The sequence below is a fragment of the Dama dama genome, chromosome 5 (assembly GCF_033118175.1).
Source record: "Dama dama isolate Ldn47 chromosome 5, ASM3311817v1, whole genome shotgun sequence".
Classification (NCBI taxonomy): Eukaryota; Metazoa; Chordata; class Mammalia; order Artiodactyla; family Cervidae; genus Dama; species Dama dama.
This window is the reverse complement of record NC_083685.1, coordinates 100987543-101004165: the sequence shown is the minus strand read 5'-3', so window position 1 is coordinate 101004165 and position 16623 is coordinate 100987543. Positions and strand designations below refer to the sequence as shown.

Below are 16623 nucleotides of genomic sequence, written 5' to 3'. Positions count from 1 at the left end.
TGGAGGGAGCTGGAAAATGTAAACACATCTGGAAAGGTGCGTGGTCCAAGGAGGGAAAATACACAGAGGCCAGGAGAACAATACACAGAAAACCACCACCCTGAGTCTCTGCTTTGCTGAGGGTGGAGGATGAGATCCAGAGAAGTGACAGCCAGGAGATGGGTGGGGACCACCAGTTGCCATTGGAAGGGTTACTCAGAGGCCTATTTCTATAGCTGGTCTCTGGGAAGCTTCCTCTGTCCCTATGACATGTCATAAGATAGATGACATGTCATAAGATGCCACTCATTTGAAAAGACCCTGATGCTGGGAAAGATTGAAGGCGGGAGGAGAAGGGGATGACAGAGGATGAGCTGGTTCGATGGCATCACTGACGTGATGGACAAGAATTTGAGTAAGCTCTGGGAGTTGGTGATGGACAGGGAAGCCTGGTGTGCTGCAGTCCATGGGGTTGCAAAGAGTTGGACATGACTGAGAGACTGAACTGAAGATGCCATTGCCTTGCTGGTAGAAATTCATGCACGTTGAAAGATTGCTGATGAACAGGCTGACGCATGGGGGTTCCCTGGGTGAGGTCAACCTCCACCACCTTTTTCTCTAGCTTTTCCTTCTCTTTATTCTTCACAGATCCTTCCTACCTCTGTTTATACATTGTTTTCTTCACTTTTTATACTTCCTTCCATCCATCCAACCACCCTCTACTGGGCACTCTGTACCCTGCACAACTTCTATTTTCACACCATTTATCACTTTTTATTAGGATATATAATTATTCACAGGTTTTGCTGATCATCTATGTCTCCTGTACTAGAATATAAGCTCTGCTAGAGCAGACATTTTTGTAGGTTTTGTTCATTAATATATTGCAAACACTTGGAATAGTGCCTGACACACAGAAGATGCTCCATAATCATTAAATGAAGAAATGAATACATGAAAGGGATCTCTTAGCAAGTCCATCAGTTTAAATTCCCATAGTCTTCTAAGTCTTTAGCTCTAGGCCAAGACTTTCTTCTGCAGTCTAGTTTGGTAGAAACCCCTGCTTACTGGACCCCTGCCCCTCGAGTTCCTGTGGATCTCTCAGCTCCAACATGAAACAGGAATTCATCATCTCTCCCCTGATCTGCTCCTCTGCTCACAGTTCCCATGATACATGGCTGCCATTTAACCAGCTGACCAACAGGGAAACCAAGGTTGGTCATCTGCGACTCTTCCTTTTGTCCACACTGACACACTCTACCAGTATCAAACAATGCATATCAAGTGCCTCTCAGATGCTATTTTTTTCTGTGCCCACAGCATGACTCTTGTTCAGGTTCTTGATCAAAAGCTATTCATCAAAATTTACATCCCCCTCCCCCTTCCATAGTATAGAGATGTTTCTGTGAAACTGCTGTTCCTTTCTTTTCTCTTCTCTGGCGAGATTTGGAGGATGATAAGGCTGCAGGGCACAGGTTTGCAAATTTATAGCTGGTGAGCCTACTGTCTGTTTGTAAATAAAGCTTTATTGGAACACAGCCATGCCCACTTGTTTATGTATTGCCTGCGGCTCCTCATCCACTATGATGGCTGAGCTGAGTCGTTGTGACAGCTTGGAGAGCTTGCTTACTATCTAGCTCTTTAAGTTTGCTGCCTCTGTGCTAGGGGATGATGGAGTAGCAAGACCAAAAGAGTCTGTGTGTCTGAAAGGCTTGCCATAGAAGAAAACCCTCTCTGGACCATTTATAAATAAGAAATAAATGTCTATTGTTAAGCAGCTGAAATTTTGTGGTTTGGTTAGCAGCTTCTGTTATCCCAACTAATAACAAAAGAGATGTAAAATTCACAAATAAAATTCTAGCAATTTCTAGGGGAAAAATATCCGTGTAGGATTTATTTCCAGAAATACAAGGATGATTAAGAAAGACAGTAGTACCACATTCCTAGAAGAGAGAAAGAAACTCAAATGGTCATCTTTTCATGAATGTGGAAAGCATTTTAAAAACTAAGCATCCATCTTAAAAGCTACTGTTAATAATGGGCTAGAACAAACACTTCCTTAGAATATCTGTTTATGGCAAAAGTCAGTATCATATTTAGAGGTGAATGACTAGAGAAATTCCCAAGGAAGACTGAATCAAATAAAAGTGTTATCATCAACATCACAAATAAAACTGGACTAACTTTTTGGCCAATACAATATATAACATTATAATACTATTTTTGAAGCACTGGCAATGTAGCAATAATAATAATTTTCTACTATGTAATATATCAATAATTATTAAATTATATAATAAAACTGCATAATGTAAAGTTATATAAATTACATGTGCTTTATATAATTCATACATATAATTTTATAGGTTAGATACATACCTGTATATTTTATGTATAATAAAATATATATTTGACTTGTATAATACACTCTATGTTATCATTTATATATCATTTATAAATACAAATAGGTAATTTATAAATAAAATATAAAAAATTATATATAATTTGTGCTATGCATATACTGCATGTAACTTAAAATGATATTTTGCAATTTATGATGTTTCTTTTCAACTACTAGCCAGCACTTCCAGACAGAAAGGAGGAACAAAGCAGAAAGCACATCTTCATTATTTGCAGATGATGTGATTATATATCCAAACAATTTAAGATACAATGAGAAACTACTGGAACTATTAAGAAAATCTTCGAAGCAACCCAGTTACAAAATAAATGTGCAAAATTAATAGGTTTCCCAGAGGCAAGCAATAACTGATACAAATTTATTTTTGAAAACCTTACCAGGGGAAATTTTTTAAAAAAGGCTTGTGAAGGTGAAAAGAGATACTATCTTTTTGCCTCAGAAGAATTCATATAATTTAAACATATGAATTCACCATAACTTAGCCTATAAATTCACTGCAATCCTGAACAACATTCTCACAGGATTGAAGTTGGCATATAAGAAACTGATCCTAAATTTCACCAACCAGAAACTTCTAAGAGTAGCCAAGAAACATGAGAAAAATCAGGCCAATGTAAAAAAGCCTTGTGAAGACAGAGATCAAGATGCATCATAAAATAAACCGCTAAAATTGTGGAAAAAAGAAAACTAGACCTTGTCTCTTAAACCATGCACTCTCATATATAAAAGTATAAGTACTTTTATATTTCAGCATAAAGACTGAAATATAAAAATGAAGTATAAACATGTTAGAAAACAGAATAGGTGAATAACTCTATTCTTGAGGTAAGAAGTGTTTTCAGTAAGCAATAACATTCAGAAACCCAAAGAAAAAGATTAAGAGATTGAACTATACAGAAATTAAAAACTGCTACAGGTAAAATATACTACATAGAAAATCAAAAGACAAAGGACAGAAACAAAACAAACAAAAAAGGTATAGGACATGTTGATAAAAGGATGTGTAATATTTGTGACAGAGGATCAGCTTTTTAAATATATATATTTAAATGTATATTTTAAATAAATAAATATATATATATTTATATTTTTTTGGGGGGGGGGGGGCTTCCCTGGTAGCTCAGACAGTAAAGAATCTGCTTGCAATGTAGGAGACCTGGGTTTGATCCGTGGGTTGGGAAGATCCCCTGGAGAAGGGAATGGCTATCCACTCCAGTATTCTTGTCTGGAGAATTCCCTGGACAGAGGAGCCTGGCGGGCTATAGTCCATGGGGAAGCAAAGAATCAGACACAACTGCGTAACTAACACTTTTCAGCCCACAGAGCCCAAAGTGGGCTTAGTGCCCAGTTCTTCCCACTCAGGTCCAGGGCTCTTTCTGTTCTGCCAGTCTCCACCCCTTTAAAAGAGGGACCCAAGGCGCACCATGACTCCAGAGTGATGGATCCCCATGGGGGAGACGTTCTGACCTGCTTGACCAGAACCACCCTGGTCTATGTCAACCTGACATTGGAGGGGGATGGCTGGGAATTTCTCCCTCGTTCCTGGGATTTCTGGGAACATTCTGGAACAGTTACCCCTGGATAGACTCTTGTTTAGTGAGCTGCCTTCACCCCCAGGACCCCAGCACTTCAGAGCCATGGCTGCCTTCAGATCCCAGCGTGGAGCCTGCCATTGGTGCTAATACCTTTAATGGCCTCTTTCACAGCGGAGGCCACAGGGAGTATGTTCTTCTCCACCAGCTCCAGCGGCCCCGGCCGGAGAGCAATCTTTTCGTTGAGGTCATCTGCGAGACGGGCTCTTTTCAGCTTCATCTGGGCAGTCGGAACTGGTCTCTCTGCAGTGGAGGCTGAGGGGTTAAAATCAAGAGGATTGGCTCTAGAATTTGATGTCATTTTTGTGGTTTTATTTTTATTCTGTTTCTTGCCTCTGTAACCCAAACTCTGACACATTGTACGCCACCATCCTAATAATTTTTCGATGCAATCATCCTCATTTCACATGAATTAGCAGCAAAGACCAGACACTTCCAAATAAAGGCAAATTGAAGAGCATAGAAGTGTTAGAGAAACTGGCTTTGTGAGGATTTTGGGGGGGGAATGTGCAATTTGTTGATTCTGTAAGCAAACAGTCCACAGGGCCTGCCTCGTTTGCTGACTTTAAATGACAGCATTTGCATGCCCATCCAATCTGTATGCGCTTCCCTGGTGGCTCAGCTGGTAAAGAATCCGCCTGAAATGCAGGAGGCCTGGGTACTACCCGGCCCATGATGCGCTGGCAGTAAATATTATCTATTGTTATAATTGGGGCTTCCCTAGTGGCTCAGCAGTAAAAAAATATGCCCACAATATAGGAGCTGCAGGAGACGCAGGCTTGATCCCTGGGTCGGGAAGAGCCCCTGGAGAAGGAAAGGGCAACCCGTTCCAGTATTCTTGCCTGGGAAATCCCATGGATAGAGAAGCCTGGCGGGCTACAGTCCATGGGGTTGCAAAAGAGTCACACATTTGTAATAATTGTGATAGCATGACTTCTTAAGGGTTTCAGACCTGTTGAGGTTGTGATACCAACTGATTCAAATGTCCTGACCTGGCTGTAAAAGAAACAATTTTGGAGGGAAATGGTTATTTAATTAAACAGGGATTTTAAAAAATGAATATATCCAATAGGCAGCTCAGTTTCTCATCACTGGCAGGGTAGAAAGATCACTGACAAACTCTAAATCACTCTTTATTCCTCTCTGGGCAAGGCCCTGACTTATTTCTGTGCAAGAACATGGAAGAGAGTCTTAAAAGCCAGTTGTTGCAATAAGGCAGAACCAGAAGTTAGGGTTCCATGAGACTTTGCTGCTTTCTGCTCAACTCTGAAAATTTAGAAGGTGAGATCTTTCCAGACCTCATAGTACCACTGTTCTATTAATGTGTGTGTGTGCTCAGTTGCATCCGATTCTCGGGGTTCATAGCCTGATATTTTAATTCAAGATGCTAATGATGCAACAGATAATATTCCTTTTTTGAACTGAACTGAACTATATATATATATATATATATTGCTGTAAGTGTAGAAAATACTAAAAAAAATTATGCAAAAGAAATGAAAGCATTGGGAAACCTCCCCCACTTGGAATCTACTGTTTTTAATAATTGGGTATATTTCTTAATTATTTACACAGTATTTATTGTTAGGTCTTTATCTTTTCATCATAGAATCTGACTATAAATACAATTTATGTATATACTTTGCTTTCCTGAATTCCACTGTGAATATCATTTTGTTTTCTGGTCTCCTCAGTAAACATCATTTTGTAAGCCTTGCATGCGCAGTTGCCTCAGTCATGTCCAACTCTTGTGACCCCATGGACTGTAGCCCGCCAGGCTCCCCTGTCCATGGGATTCTTCAGGCAAGAATACTGGAGTGGGTTGCCATGCCCTCCTCCAGGGGATCTTCCCAACCCAGGGATCGAACCTGAGACTCCTGCTTTGCAGGCAGATTCTTTACTGCTGAGCCACCAGGGAAACTCTTCTGAAACTAAACGTTTATTACTAGTATGAAGGATGGACATTTTAAAAGAAGTTGATACACGTTGGATATTCCCTACGTGCTTACAGAAATCTGAGCAGCAGTGCAGCTCAGATCGGATCCCAAGTGTGGTACCTTCTGGGCCACCGTGTGGCTTCTCGATTTGACCATCTACATGACCTCGAATGACGAGATGACAGCTCAAAACCCACTTCGGAATGGAAGTGGCTCCTTTCTAAGCAGACTCAGCCACAGTGCAGAGACAGAGAAACTTGAACGATGGCCCACGTTCCCATCTCCCTGACGGGCACTGGATTAGCGATTCCGGGCGACCCTACCTTGGAGTATGTGCATTTTCACCACGGCCGCACGGTCAGACCTGCTTCTTGCCTTGCGCTTCAGGGTGTCTTCAGCCTGTCGGACACAAGCATCGAATTAATTCCACTCTCAGTATCATACAGCCAAATGGTCTAATTTTAACTTCGAAAGAAACCCCCTTTCTCTCAAAAGGAAAAAGCATTACCTTCTTACAAATGAAACATGCGAATATCCCTGTTCTACATTTTGATGAAGGAGGACTCATCTAGTTAAACCTCTCTAGTAATTTCAGGATGGAGAAATAAGACAAAGATGTCAAAAGCTTTGGTCCACCTCAGCGCTCCAAAATTAAAGAGCAGACAAGTACCTATTCATAAAATATTAATACAACTGATACCATCATGCTGCTTATATTATAGCCAACCTTATTTTGTAAAGGAATCACGAATTAACTAGAGTCAGAGATGAAATGTAACCTCACGCCATCCAGTGTAACATGACAACACATGCCCTCCTCCTGTTTTTCCCTTGAGTTTTGTCTTAGGATGTGAAAACAGGAATCCTGCAGATTGAGACCCATATTGAAGCTGCAAGGACACTTACAGACGTAGTATTTATTGAGCCTTAAAGTTTTCTTGATGATGGAGTTGTCTGCAGAGATGGAGTTGGCTGTGGCAGAGCCGTAACTGGACTTCAGGGCCCTCATTTCTGGGTTCTGATCTCACTGTATTGAATCTCTTAATTGGCCCCCCAAAGGGGGGTCTGGGGCTCACTCCAGTTCTGATGAAAGGCAGTTATTCTCCAGGCAGCAGGAAGCACAGCCTCCCATGAGCAGCTCTAGGGAGTCCTGGAGCTCTGCCCCTCTTCCCCGCCCCCCACCCCCTCACTAGCTGCCAGCCTAGGACTCTCTAGCAGTGACCTCCCAGGAGGACACCTGCTGGCCTTCCTTCTAGGGGCACTGCTGGTGCTCCCTAATTAGCACTTACAGTATCAATAAATTCAAGTTGCAGAGACCTGCTCTGAAGGTATAGAATACATGCTAATTTCCCCCTCAAACGCTAAAAGAAAGAGAAATAAACAGAATTCCTTTAGCCTCCTACTGTTGTTTAGTCACTCAGTCATGTCCAACTTATTCGACCCCACAGACTGTAGCCCACCAGGCTCCGCTGACCATGGGATTCTCCAGGCAAGAATACTGGAGTGGGTTGCCATTTCCTTCTCCAGGGGATCTTCCCAACCCAGGGATTGAGCTCGCATCTTCTGCACTGGCAGGCGGATTCTTTACCACTGAGCCACCAGGGAAACCCTTTCACCTTTAAATAGCCTCGAATAAGCCCTGTATCCGCAATCCAACTGAATTGGATTTAAAATCATCTGATCGTTGCTGAGAAATGCCTGTCATGAAAGAGAGGCCACCTTGCCAACCCACCTTACCTACCTCATTTCATGTCTCTCTGAAAACTCCTTGTAGGGATGCCCTGATGTACATCAGAAAGACTGGGGACATCTTTTTTTTTTAAAAGCTCACCAATAGCAGTTTCAAAGCCAACATCACTGATCCTATTTCCACAGTTTTCAGAGCCTAGGAGGAAGATTCCACACAGCGTGGGGGGAGGGGACCAGCCAACTGTAGGAGAAGTTTGCCCAAACTTAGCCCCTGGAGATCCATAGCCTAGAGTCTAATATCAGAAAGATGGGAGGTTTGCAGAAATTTACCTTGTCACTATCCAAATGTTTTCTTTGTTCATGGAATTCAGGTGGGCTTTTCAGGGCTGAAACAGAAAGATACAGATGTGAGCAGGGGGCCTTGGGGCCTGGAGCAGCGTGGCAGTGTTTACCGATGTGCTTGCTGAGCTGTGCACGGGGGCGGGGGGGAGGTGATCGCCTTCTTCAGGCCACAAGCAGTTGAAGAGGAAAGGCCTGGAGGTCACCCGCTTCCCCGAGGCCGGAGGGCACAGAGAAAGGTGGACGTCAGCCTCAAACAGGAGGAGCAGCGCGGGCAGAATACGCGATAGGAAGAGGAGTGGCAGAGACAAGGCATTCCAAGATTCCCAAGAGGGGCAGGCCTGGGGGTGGGGACAGGTGATGCTCTAGTTTTAGGGAGATGGGGAGACTGGGGTGACCACCACTCTCTTTGGCTTTGCCCTGCCCTTGAGCACAGAAGTCTGGGTGGAGGTCAAGGTCAGTGGAAGGGCTGTGATCCATGTTGTGGGAGGCAATTTGTCCTTTTGGGTCAGGTAGGTGGCTGGTCGGGCAAGAACATGCAACCAAAGGGTGTTGAGAGAGAAGCACAGAATGAGACTTTGAGGGCTGGAAGGGACCTTGGAGATGGTAAAATAAAGGGGAAACTTAAGGCCCCTGGAATGGGATTAACTCGCCCAGGGTCACACTGGTAGGGCTAGGAGCCTAGGTCCTCTGACCATCTAACTTCTCTTCAGCTGTGATGCTCAAAACACTGACAACCAGTAGACATGGACACTGGTCTATCACAGTCCACAGCAGCCAGAAACAACCTGGACCGGATGCCAGCCTTCCTTCTCTCCACGACCCTACTGCTTCTCCTACTCCCAGCTCCCAGCAATGCCTCACGGTGATGAATTTTTGACTTTGCTTTTGCAAAAATCTGCCTTTTCATTGCCTTTCCTGATCCCCTGGAACAATCACAACCCAGAGCCATAAATGGTAACTTTTCATCAGAAGTGATGAGGTTGATCAGTGGTTGCAGAATTGTACCGAATATTCTCCTGGACTGGAGGTCTGGACAAGTGAATGGATCATGTGATCCAGAATTCTAATATGACTTCAACAGATGTCAACTTCCAGGCTGCAGGCAAGGAAACAGTCTTCCAAACTTTGGTTTGTATAAAAAAAAAAAAAATTGGATATCTAACCAGATGGGCACTTGGGGCTGTGTGTGTGAATGTGTGAGCATGTGCATGCGTGTGAATGTGTGTGTCTCATTCAGCCTCAAAACCATGCCACATGTGAGCCCAGCTCTTGGACGGGCTTGTTGGAGAGAAGGGAGACTCCACTCTGGTGCCGGCAGCTGGTCAAGCCCATTATCCTTGGATATTGCTTGGGGAGCTTGGGGAGCTACTGAGGCATCTCTCTCCAGACTTTCCTATCTCACCCAAACGACCGCAGAGTTGACCAAAGGAACAGGCAGACTGGTCCCAGCTGGCTGCCCTGTGCCAAGGAGACTGGACAAGTCCTTTTTTCCTCAATTTGACCAGAGACTAAGGGGCTTCCTTTAGATAGGAGGAAAAAAATCAATTGTTGCCTGACCGCCACATCTCCCATCGATCTAACACCTCCAGTTTCTCTTTGCTGCTTTTCACTCTTAAAAGGAACCTCTCTGCCAACTCTGCCCTTTTCAGTGGCCTCTTTCCCCTCCCCTCTCCCCTGACTCAGTGGCTCTGGAAAAATGTGCGGGTCTGTTGCATTGCTCATACATTTTCCCTGACTTGGGTCTGACCCCCATCCTGAGTCAGGAGGCTTGTCTTGACTTGCCTTTGATCACAGCTGCAATTTACACTGATGGAGTTCTGAAACTATCTCCTGTTTCCTCAGGCAACCGGATCCTACAAATTTGCTTGAGGGCCACTGGGTCCTGGTGAGCCTGTACCATCTGAACCCATAGGTCTTCACCTCTGTCCAACAGTCTGGTGGTCACCTAGGTATTATATACTGATGTGGCTTAATCCCTTCCATAATCCAGAAAAGGAGTTGATTTTAGTGTGGCCTTCCTTACTAAGCTGTTAAAAAGAGTGACACAACTTTTTCCTTAAGAAGCAACCCTAAGGGGACAGCATGAATCTATCTTGAGATGGCTTTTACATTCCAAACTCAATTGGTTTTAATTGGGCTGAGGGTTTAGGGGGAATTTATCTGCTTCTTATCTCTGAGGCTTTTTGATTCTTATTAGTGGAGCTTATTAACTCTCCCATGAAATGCTTCATTTCCTGTATCTTAGCCTGCAGAATTACAATTCATCACTCTTTGGTGGTAACAATTCCCCTGTGAAATGACTAAACAGTCCAGTTCTCTGATGCCAGGTGCACAATGGTCTTCTGGAACCTTCTGCCACAAAGTGGGAGAGGCTATGACCATTCAGCAAGGACTTGGGAAGGAAGCTAAGAAGATTCACACACTGGGTTGTACCCCACGCTCTTCTTTCCAGGACTCAAAGGATGTTACATGGGGCACTGGATTGGCCTGCCATGGCCTCTGTGATTGACATGTATCTTTCCTGGGATTCCAGAGAAAAGAGGGTTTCAGTCCCTCCCCCCAAGGGCCAAGAAAAGTGAAACTGCATCCCCGTGCACCACATTGACTTTTTGGAAAATCCACCAAGGAACTCCTCTGCCGACAGCCCTGGGAGTATCAAATGGCAACATTCTGTATTTAAGGGACGTTGACATTTAGGATTGAAAAAAGGAATTTGGATTGCTAAATTAAAAAAAAATAAGTCAGTGTGATTCCAAATTAAAATACGGTTGTAAATTCAGTCAGCCACACGTCTCACTCATCCCCTGGGAGGAAGATGAATCGCTTCTCACAGGGGAATTCATGTTCTCGATGAGGAGTTTAGTCACGGGCTATTCCTATTTCTGTCTGCCCAGCTCCGGCTAATTTGGGTCAGCTGTGTGTATAAACATTTGCTTACTTAGAACTCAGGAAAAGATCCCAAGATAAGAACAGACCTCCTGTGGTGGTCCCCTGCTTCTAACCTCCTGCCTCCAACAGGGACCCGGAAAAAAGAGAAAACAGGCTGGAGGGCCGTTGACAATCTGTTAGGGAGAGGAGCCTGGGGCTGGTGGCAGTTCTGATGGCGGAGGCAGGGCCTGCCTTCTCCCCTCGGGCTTGGAGGGGAGAGCCCAGCTCCTCTCCAGTATACGGGTCAGGATCAAGAGGCTGCGTCCAAGAGCTGGTGTTCTGGGTCAGCAGTTGGGGCAGTGGTTCCCAAAGTGTGGCCTTGGACCAACATCTTTGGCATCATCTGGAAACTTGCTAACAGTACCAATTTTCAGGCCCCACCCAGACCTACAGAATCCAAAGCACGGGTGAGAGGCGGAGGGACAGAGGGTCTGTGTTCAGACAAGACCCCCAGGGGGATTCTGGTTCTCTGGCATTTCCATGGCAAGTAGGTCCTGACCTGTAGATGGGAATCAGAGGTACTCGGGAATCAGAGACTTCAAGAAGGGGTGGCTGATGTCTATGACAGATTTCTCAGTATTTCAAAAAACTGAAGAAAAAGGGTGTGTTTGTCCAGAGAAAGGCTGCTGAGTTTCATGAAACTGCCACTTTTCATAGTTGCTGCCTAGAAGCAGAACAACTTGGTTAAGAACTGCTTGTTCTCATCAAAAAGCACTGGCTGGTAAGTTTATATGCCATTAATTAATCAAAGACAGATATATGGATAATAATTCATATATATAGGGGTTTGGGGGGAGGAAGACAAAACTGATTTAAATACAAGCTCTACAGTAGTCATGGGTATAATTAAAGAAGTCTTGGATGACTAAAGTTTCGGGAGCCATCCCTCTGGGTTCTGTCCTTGCTTTGCCATCTATTTCTGGTGCAGCCTTGAACAAGTCTGAGAGTCTTCCCATGTTCTCGGTTTCCCACTTACAAACAGGTTTAGCAATGCTTGTCCTCTTGACTTTGCTTTTTTTTTGGTCATGCTGTGTGGCATGGGGGAATCTCAGCTCACCAACCAGGGATCGAACCTGCGCCCTCCTGCATTGGGAGTGCAGAGTCTTAACCACTGGACCACCAGGGAAGTCCATTGGCTTTGCTTTTAAAGACAAATTGGACCAGGAGTATTCTTCTTCCAAATGAATGGGATCCATGCTAGGCACGTGTGGTTAATACTTTGGAAACTGTTTCATCTCTTTAGGGTGGCAACAGATGGCCCGTTCAGGACCCAAAGGATAGTCTCAGGGGGTCTGAAAAGATTGCCTTTTCCCAATGGAGCTTTGTAATATTATGGTTTGCATGCTTAGGGAATTCAATGCCTTCTACATGAATACTCCGGAATTTCTCAGAAGGGTCCACAGATACATTCCCATGATGCCTGCATTACTAGTTCACTAATTTCTAAGGAGCAAGGAACTAGAAAATAGAACGAAAGAGTTGGGGGAAGTAGAAAAGTTAGGGTTTTGGACCCAAATGGGCTTGGTATGAAAATCGAGGAGGCTTTTTTTTTCTCACTCCACATTTGAGATGTTAGGAGGGAGGGAAGGGGGACAGATGAAACCCTTGTGCCGTGTTCTGCTCAAACAGCCAACAGTGTGGGGGCGGGGGAGTGGGTGCTGTGGGGAGAAGCCAAGTCAGAGGAAGGCACTGAGGAAAGGAAGGAAGACTCTGCCCCGCCAACTTCTCAAAACTATCAAGAAGCTGCGTGTGCTGTGGGTGCAGGAACCGGCCCATGACGCCTCTCGCTATTCAGGAGGAGGACCACAGAATTGAGGGATTTACCAAGGCTTTGCCGTAAGTATGTGGCTGCGGAGGCCTGGATTAGTCTGCAAAACAAATAAAGGCAGCACCATTCACACACAGCTCATCGTATCTTTCCATTCATCGACATCCATCAGACCACGGAACAAGCTGCCCAGATGCTTCTCTCTGGCCAGCAGGGCTTTCTTTGAGTCTCCGCAGAGAAGTCGCAGCCTCTTGGGTGCCCCCTGGGCTTCTGTAATCGACTTCAGTTCTCTAATGCCGTTTTCTGGATTCCAGGAGAATCAACTCAATGTTCCTGCTTCTCTCCCCTGGATTCATAGAGATCAGCCCCAGTGTACTAGCAGAAGGAGAGAGAAAGTCATTTCTTTCCTTCAGGTCTCCCAGAAACCTACTCCATGTAGTGGTGAGACGTTGTCCAATATTGTTAACAGGCATAACTAAGCAGGAGAATGGGGAGAACATTCTAGACGGTAAGCTCTTTGAAACAGAATTCACGTCTAACTCCTCTGTGTTCCTTTGGGCTTTTCTCCCAACAGATGGTCAAAATATCTACTGAACTGCTCTGTGACTTTCTTTTTTTCATCGAAAACTCAGAGCTGATTCTCTTTCTGCACTAAGACTTCTGAAGGGGTTGGAATAAAACAGTATTTAAGATTCAACTCAGGAGATATGTGTTAGTCACTCAGTCATGTCCAACTCTTTTGTGACCCCATGGACTATAGCCCACCAGGCTCCTCTGTCCATGGGATTCTCCACGCAAGAATACTGGAGTGGGTTGCCATTTCCTTCTCCAGGGGATCTTTCCCACCCAGGGATCGAGCCCACGACTCCTGCTTTGCAGGCAGATTCTTTATCATCTGAGCCACAGCATTTACCCTTCAACCCATGAGATTGGTGCCCAAAGAGAAGAATGTAGTGGAGAAAACCTGCATGAGAAATGATGACCAGACCTGAGCCTGCCCACAGGTGTCCGGGAAGGATAGGAGGTTGGGGTGTGTCCCCAAACAAGAAAAAATAAGTGAACCCTGATGTCCTCTTGAAGCCTTGAGCCTGACGGGGACGGTAGCAGAGCCATGCTTCTGAATTCCAGTTGACGGTGACAAGTAGGCAATTTGAAACTTTCCTTTTGAGATTCAGAGGTGGGATTCTGGAAGGGAGTCTGAACCATAAATTCTTAAAGTAATATTTCTACACTAATGTCGAGAGGCTAGTTCACTCAGGTTTCATGACTCTTTTGAAATGTGAATTCCACCAATGATACTATAAATGTCAAAGCAATCTTAGAAGCCAGCCTGGAGATGTACTTCTGGCTGAGAGCGCTTTCATACTGTTTAAAGGGGCTCTGTGCTAGCTGCTACTCCAGGATCAAGAGAGGCAGGTTTCGGCCTCAGCTGCTGCCACAGGAGGGGGCTGCAATTTCTTCTTTTTGCAACGAGCAATGGCCTTGGGTCAGTCTAATGGACAACTCAAGACTAATTCTGTCCAAGGAGAGCAGGTGTTTCTGTGAACAAACTAAAACCAGCAGGGCTACCTGGTACGAACAGAAGGACAGTGAACAATTCACCTGGCCAGCAGCTAGCCACTTGAGCAATTTATAACAAGTTTGAAAATTCAGGGGGAGCACTGCAGTTATTTCCAGTGTTATGGACAACGTGAGGCTGTGTTATCATTTTACTGTGCATGCATTTAAAGTCTCACAGTTCAAGTTTGTAAATAGGACCGCTTTGGGCTCTGGCTTTGGGATGTTTAAAGCATCTCTGAGGCCTCTCCAATCTCAGTTTCATGAAGGTTAAAGACAGTGAGACGTGGACTAAGGCAGGGTTTTCAAACTCTGTTTGAAGAGGACCCTGGGGAAGAGAAACAGGGTTATCTAAGAGGGGTGAGGGGGGCCGAGTGAGTGGGGCAGAGGCCCCTGACCCTGTTCTAACCATTATATGTGTGTGTGTATGTAAATATATATATACTATATATATATAGTATACACACACACACCTAACACACAATTTTTCTATTCAAAAACACCAAAAATCATCAAATTAGGTGATCTCCAATGACTATCAGCTTTGCTTCCCTCCGTTCTACTCCCTTTCTTCCTCCTTTCCTCTTTCCTTCTGCTTCAGAAAATTCAGGTGATAGAAGGAAGCTATAAAAAGCCCTCTTGGGAAATATAACCTGTCCCACCTTCTGTGTTTCTTGTCACCTTTCCCTCTAAAATCTCGAGCCTCTACAAAGTACACTCATGCTCACGGTGGTCCCCACAGAGCCCAGCACACCACCCTGCACAGAGTCTGGGTCATCATGAAATATGTTGAATCTGATTGAATAGAAAAGACCAGAGACTGTGAGTTCCTGCTTCCTTCTCTGGAGCAACTGCCTTTACACACGTGTGCCTGGTGGTGGTGGGGTGGCTGAGTAAAGAGACTGGTGTTTAGGCTCTGGGCTGATGGGGCCACCATCTGGGCTCCACATCTCAGCAGGTGCAGAGGCTTGTCTGGGTCCAGCTTCCCCAGAAGGGCTAAGTCCCTGGAGCTGAGCCTACACTGGGCTGGGTGCACCTGCTGTAGCTTTGACAATTATCTACAGCAGAAGTGACACCCTCGGAGAGGAGGTGGCTGAAGACTATGGGAAACTGATGCTGCTTAATCTACCTTTCTCATTTTGCTGAATTAAAAAGGAAACATCACTGCATGACTCATAGGACTTTCCCCAGCAACTGTCTTCAAGACACAACGGGCTATGGGTGCAAAATTTCTGTTAAGCAGTATTTCATTAATATATACACTATCTGATTCTGGAAATCCTGGAGAAAAGTGAAAAAAAGTGAAAGTGTTAGTCACTTAGTCATGTCTGACTCTTTGCGATCCCATGGACAGTAGCCCATCAGGCTCCTCTGTCCGTGGGGATTCTCCAGGCAAGACTACTGGAGTGAGTTGCCATTCTCTTCTCCAGGGGATCTTCCTGACTCAGGGATTGAACCTGTTTTTCCTGCTCTGCAGGCAGATTCTTTACCTTTTGAACCACTGGGGAAACCCCACACTATGATTCTGGAAATCCTGGAGAACAAAATATTCTATCTCCACTGGACTCTACTCTGCAAATGGACATTTAATTTGCATGCCTTACATAGGGGTGTTATGTAAAAATGTGCCATAGGATTCATTCCTCTTTTTATTAGGTGTCTTACTCTTGAAATTTAACTCCAGAAACCTCAAAAAAATTTTTTATTCTCCTCCAAATGGCAGCTGCAAGACCCAGGTTTGGATTATTTAAACATGTAGGTTAAACTTTAAATCAGTTGTGAACAGCTTGAGCAGATGTAAAGGTACTGGGTCTCTCTACTTCAATTGCCTTTCCAGAATTAAGGGAAAGAGATGCCCATGAAGGATTGCTGTTGTTATTGTTGAGTTGCCAAGTTGTGTCCAGCTCTGTGGGACCCCGTGGACTGTAGCCAGCAAGGCTTCTCTGTCCTTGGGGTCTCCTAGGCAAGAACACTGGAGAGGCTTGCCATTTCCTTTCCAGAGGATCTTCCCGACCCAGGGATCGAACCCAAGTCTCCTGCATTGGTAGGTGGATTCTTTACCTCTAAGCCACCTGGGAATACCCCATGAAAGAACTGATTATTTTAATCCCCCTGAAACTGGCGTATTCATCTTATATTTGAGGGCATGTGGTAGAGACTGTGGTCTGTTGAGAGGATCCTGGTGGATCTACACTTGTCTACACTCCACTGTTAGTGAATCGTTCTTCTAGATGGTAGTTAAACAAATTCAATTCTACACGTTTGCAAGAGGATTCAGAAATAAGACTGGCCTGCTCGGCTTTGAGCGCCAGTGTGTTTATCTGACGTGAAGCCTGTAGACTCCGGGTCTCTCTTGTGTTTTAACACCTGCCTCACTGGGCTGGCAGAGATGAAACAGACCACACAGAC

The 16623-nt window shown here is 44.7% G+C and overlaps 1 protein-coding gene across 3 annotated transcripts in view; it reads right to left on the bottom strand.

The window, feature by feature from the left end:
• MYOCD (myocardin) overlaps positions 1 to 16623 on the bottom strand; it is an 87913-nt gene that overhangs the window by 39548 nt on the left and 31742 nt on the right. For 2 of the 3 annotated variants that reach the window (XM_061143511.1, XM_061143512.1), the window contains exons 3-5: positions 7950 to 8005; positions 6254 to 6329; positions 4087 to 4248 (exon numbers count right to left, since the gene is read on the bottom strand). In XM_061143511.1, the coding sequence (XP_060999494.1) occupies positions 4087 to 4248; positions 6254 to 6329; positions 7950 to 8005 (294 nt within the window). Of the gene's footprint in view, positions 1 to 4086; positions 4249 to 6253; positions 6330 to 7949; positions 8006 to 12713; positions 12758 to 16623 lie in introns of all 3 variants that reach the window. The other variant, XM_061143513.1, reaches the window with a different exon arrangement.